General features: G+C 36.8%; 1 protein-coding gene across 1 annotated transcript; it reads left to right on the top strand.

Moving 5' to 3' along the window:
* Positions 1-721: 721 nt before the first annotated feature.
* LOC137729211 (probable 1-acyl-sn-glycerol-3-phosphate acyltransferase 5) lies at positions 722-4,949 on the top strand. Its single transcript, XM_068468073.1, has 4 exons — positions 722-809; positions 1,985-2,882; positions 3,052-3,182; positions 4,193-4,949. Exons 2-4 carry the CDS (start codon positions 2,317-2,319, stop codon positions 4,630-4,632), a joined length of 1,137 nt encoding a protein of 378 aa, XP_068324174.1. The 5' UTR covers positions 722-809; positions 1,985-2,316; the 3' UTR covers positions 4,633-4,949.
* Positions 4,950-5,167: the final 218 nt, after the last annotated feature.

Raw genomic sequence — 5,167 nt, 5'->3', positions numbered from 1 at the left:
AAGTAAATCTAAATCCTCATTAATCCTAATCAAATAGGTAATTAACAAAATCTCTTCACCAAGCAAGAAATCCAACTAAGTAGTCAAATCCAAACCCAAATAGGACCTCAAAATGAAATTGGTAACACAAATCTAATTTCTGAATCTTCTAACTTTGAGTTGTAAATTACAACAACTACATTGTAATTATGTACTTAATAGGTTCTTCAAATACCTTAACTTAGGAGCTATGATTGACAGAAAGGGATCCCTTTCCACCAAATCCATCTAGTCCGGGATCCGAACCGTTGAATTTTGATTCAACGGCTACACACAAGGGACCCCTTTAAAAGTTATAATAATAGTAGTCGTTGGGTCAAAATTTAACAGCCCGGATTCCGGACTAGGTGGATTTGGTAGAAAGGAATCTGATCCCTTTCCATGATTGACAACTAGGTATCATTCATGATCTGTGAGACCCGTGTAGCGAATAACCTGTTTCATACTACAGGGTTGAACTGAAAACGGTTTTAAGTTCATAAGGATGATTAATTGAGATTAATTACAATGTGATGGAATAATTAAAGTGCTGAAATAAAAACGACTGCAGATATTCAGACTGGGCTGAGAAATATCCGGGTTCCATCCTGACCAATTTCAGTCAGCACGAGGCCCGTGGCTGAATCCGTAATTTCAGGCACTTTCGAGCCCCTTTTCCTACTCACGGTCTCACATAGTCTCCTCTCACTCTCTAAGGCTCCCTCCCACAGGCATATCTTGTTATCTACGAAGACACCGTCGCGGAGCTGCTGCATGCTCGACGCAGCCAGGTACAATCTGATACTCCTAGTCTCTGATCTTACAGTATCTTTATGCTTATAGACTGCTGTTTGGTTGCCCGAGAAAATCCGAGAAAGTTTTAAGTAGTCTCAGGAAACTGCTCGATCTCATTTCCTAATTGCTCTGAAACAATTATAGTGCACTTGTGATTTTTCATCTGTCTCTTTATTTTGTGAATCTGATCAACACTAAACTGATGTTCCAATACAATAGTTTCGACGTCACTCCCATTTTTGATTTGTGTATCAGAAGGACTGGAACCGATTTGGTAGTGAGAATTCAGATTTAGATCCATAACTTTTCGTTTATGAGGTTGCGAAGTCACTCGTATTCACTTCAATTTCGGCATTGATTGAGAATTGAGTTGCTTGGAAACTAATTAGATCAAGGAATTTTAATCCTGTGTATATAATCCCACTGTTGAGATTACAGTTAAGTAAGTGGATATAATTGACTATATGCAATTTCAGGTAATACGTGGTTAATTATCGTCGCTAAATATTTACTTAGTTTTCCCTGCAATCAATGATAAGGTTCATAAGCTTTGGCGGCACTCGCATTTTCAATTTTCTACGTTTGAAGAGAATAAATGATGTATTTTGTTATACACTTATAGCTGACTGTGCATATTGGAATTATAGATGATATGTGATTATTTTAGAGTTGAAACTATTGGTTTACGATTTAACTAATTCAAGTACAAATCGTGGAATTACAAAATTGTTTATTATTGACAATGAGCTACCGTGCAAGTTTTGCTGTAATCATAATTTGCGCCTTATTCTTCTTCGATGTGCTTTTTTCGGGAGATGTTATTTGCATTCCAAAAGGTAAACTGTGAATAACCTACCTGCTTTCAAGACCTTGCTAGACTGTTTCAACCTTTTTTCCGAGGCATGGCTTACTGTGAATGAACATACCATTCACGTTGGATGCTTTATGCAGGAGTTAGCTATGCTTTTGTTCAATGTTTATGTTATAGTGAAATGTTGAAATACCAATTGTAATTGGTATGCCATCTTGTAAACTGTCTTTTGCTCTCTGCTTTTTTTGCCCTGCCAACTGTTACCTGTGCATGGCCTCATTCATCAATGCTTCCTACCGCACTACGCTAATTTGGTTACACGACACATTGCTGAGTATTTTCCTGACTTTCCTTTTGCAGGGTACATAATTTCATTTCCACTGATGAATTCCTTGTCGTTTTTATCCAAAGGAATTAGCTAACAAATCCCTTCAGAAATATCTTTTGCTAAGACACTTTATGGTCCGCACTGTTACTAGATTCTGTAGGACTCAGTTCTTAAAGCCAAGAACAAGCGTGCCCTCAATATTCTGCTAGGTGCCTAGGAGCATAATAGCTGCTAAATTTATTGCAATCACTGACCTTTTGGGTTGGGACTGCATCATCCCATTAAGATCACTGCACGTGGATACATTACAGGAGAGTATAACTACAATTACAAATCGTGGTTGGGTTTGACAACTTGAGTACACATGGAAGTTCAAGGACCTTCGAATGATGCAATGAAGCACCTTCCTTTAACTCCACTGAGAGCAATTAGGGGTGTTGTGTGCTTACTTGTACTTGTTTTGACTGCATTCATGATGATAGTTTATTTCGGCTTTTTGGGCGCTGTTATAATTAGACTTTTCAGCATACATTACAGTAGAAGAGTAACATCCTTCTTCTATGGTAATTGGATAGCTTTGTGGCCTTTTCTTTTTGAAAAGATAAACAAGACTAAAGTTATTTTTTCCGGAGAAACTGTTCCTGCTGGTGAGCGCATCTTGCTTATGTCAAACCATAGGACTGAGGTTGATTGGATGTACTTGTGGGACCTGGCACTGCGAAAGGGACGCCAGGGATACATAAAGTATATTCTTAAAAGCAGTTTGATGAAACTGCCTGTGTTTGGTTGGTCGTTTCACATATTGGAGTTCATCTCTGTGGAGAGGAAGTGGGAGGTCGATGAATTAAACATGCGTCGAATGCTTTCAACTCTAAAGGATCCCAAAGATTCCCTCTGGCTTGCTCTTTTCCCAGAAGGAACAGATTTCACGTAATTTCTTGAACTGCTTCTGCTTTCCATTTTTTATTGTAGAGTTGGTATAATCTAAGGGTATGCAACATTACCTTGACTGTGCACGGTATCTATATATTGGTTCTTGTCTCAGACTTGTTATTCTATAATATATTGAATCGGTTCTTCACCCGACTATTTTATGCAGTGAGCTGAAGTGCATACGCAGTCAGAAATATGCTGCTGAGAATGGATTACCTGTCCTAAAGCATGTCTTACTTCCAAAAACAAAGGGCTTCTATGCCTCTTTAGAAGAATTGAGGGGCTCTTTGGATGCAGGTTCTCTTATTTACCTCTCATCTTTTAGGTTCACTCATTTATTTGAACTAATCTTGCATTTTTCATTACAATTTGAAATGCAAAACATCTTTTCTTGAATGCGACTGATTCGCCTTTAATTGGTTCTACCTAAAATTGACTCATCTTCAGCTAACAATATTAATTACTCGACTTATAAGCAATGCTGCCCTACTTATAAAAGTTCCCTCTTCTTCTTTTTTTTTTTCTGAAATTTGTTTATGTTTTTCTTTATTATATATTCAAAGAATTATCCATTGACTCCCAGGATGAAACCAAACCTTGGCTTCACATAAAGCTTGTATGCTCATATGGCTTTTGATGACTTCTAGAAATTTTTAACTTGGCACTTCAAACGTCAGTACTTTATTACTCATTTAGGGCTTTGCTTTCCTGTTAATTCAAAGACTTAAATCAAGTATTTGAATATATGGATTTTGTTGTTGGTCTGTGCAGAGAGAATTTTGAAACTCTAACCCATACTGTAGAATGTCTACACAATCCAGATCTTGTCGATCAGAATGGGTTGAAGTTAGTTACAAGAATCTGATAATATTTGGACTACCTTATCTTCTTTCCAAAAAATTCAACTTCATGGAATATTCTTCTTATCGCTTGGGATGACTTTATGGCTTCTTGTTTTGAATACTCTTTCTAATTGAAATAAGGAGCAACATCTGTGGTTGGAATGCTTGAGTTGCAGGATTTTGTTCTTCATACCTCTGTATTTGCATTCATTTACTCAAAACTTTAATTGTTATTCATTTTTGGTTTACCTTTCACTTTGATGATTTACAGTCAAGTAAGTAGTAGTTTTCTCCAGAAGAAAAAACGTTGTTGGACCATATAGGATTGAGGTTATACGACTATATACTATTGAGCTTGTTTGACATTCTAGCCACGTCTTTTAGAGCATGTAGAAGGTCATTGTGTTATTTTTTCACTTCACCTTTACCTCTTAAAATGTAATTTATTCTGTCTGTTTACCGCAGTTTATGATGTGACTATTGGCTACAAACCCAGCTGCCCTACTTTCTTCGACAATGCCGCTGGTGTGAACCCGTCTGAAGTTCATATGCATGTCCAACGCATCCCCCTTGACAATATTCCAACATCTGAAGACGAAGTTACAACTTGGTTAATGAACAGATTTCATCTCAAGGACCAGTTGCTTTCTGAATTTGATTCTCAAGGGCATTTTCCTCACGAAGGATCCGAAGGTGACCTTTCTACTCTGGAGTGCCTTCTTAATTTTGTGGCCGTAAGTATCATGACTGTAATATTTACATACCTAACCATTTTCTCGTCCATCTGGTTTAAAATTTACGTAACTTCGGTATGCGCTTATCTCACAGCCGCAACCATTTACAATTTTCGACCATCACCACTTTTTAGCCTTGTAAAAGGTTTGTTTAAGCACAAATCATCTTAGTATCGAGGGAAAGACGAGAGGTTTTAGGTTTGATCCTTCTACTGGTTGTAATTCATAAGTGGGTCTCGATCCCATACAGACACCAGAAAAGTTTCATTATTGAGAACAGTCTATGAAGCAGATTATTTTACTTACAGTTGAAAATGCCAGATCCAGAAGGGTAAATTTACTTTGCTTTTTGAAAGCTGTTCATCCCAAACGGGCATGCGAACGATGTCGTTCGATGTGTCATGTGATTTGTAGAAAATAAAATGAGATCTATTTGCAATGTATCTTCCTCCATTATAATCAAGAAATGTGAAGGTTTGTAGGATTTTGAAACAAAAATTAATATGTAATTAATTAACTAGATGTCTATGCTCTACTTAATGAGTAGCAAATTTCTTTTTCAATATAAAAAAGTGATTTTTGCACACTAATTTTCTCTTTTATAAATTGTTATTTTTGGTGTTTGGGTCCAGCGGTCAAAAGAGAATCAATGAATAAAATTAAATAATAGCATGTGAAAATCATTTTTCTTTTAACATATAGCAAG

The sequence above is a fragment of the Pyrus communis genome, chromosome 3 (genome assembly GCF_963583255.1).
Source record: "Pyrus communis chromosome 3, drPyrComm1.1, whole genome shotgun sequence".
NCBI lineage: Eukaryota > Viridiplantae > Streptophyta > Magnoliopsida > Rosales > Rosaceae > Pyrus > Pyrus communis.
Note: the sequence above shows the minus strand (reverse complement) of the source record. Positions and strands in the feature narration are given on the sequence as shown.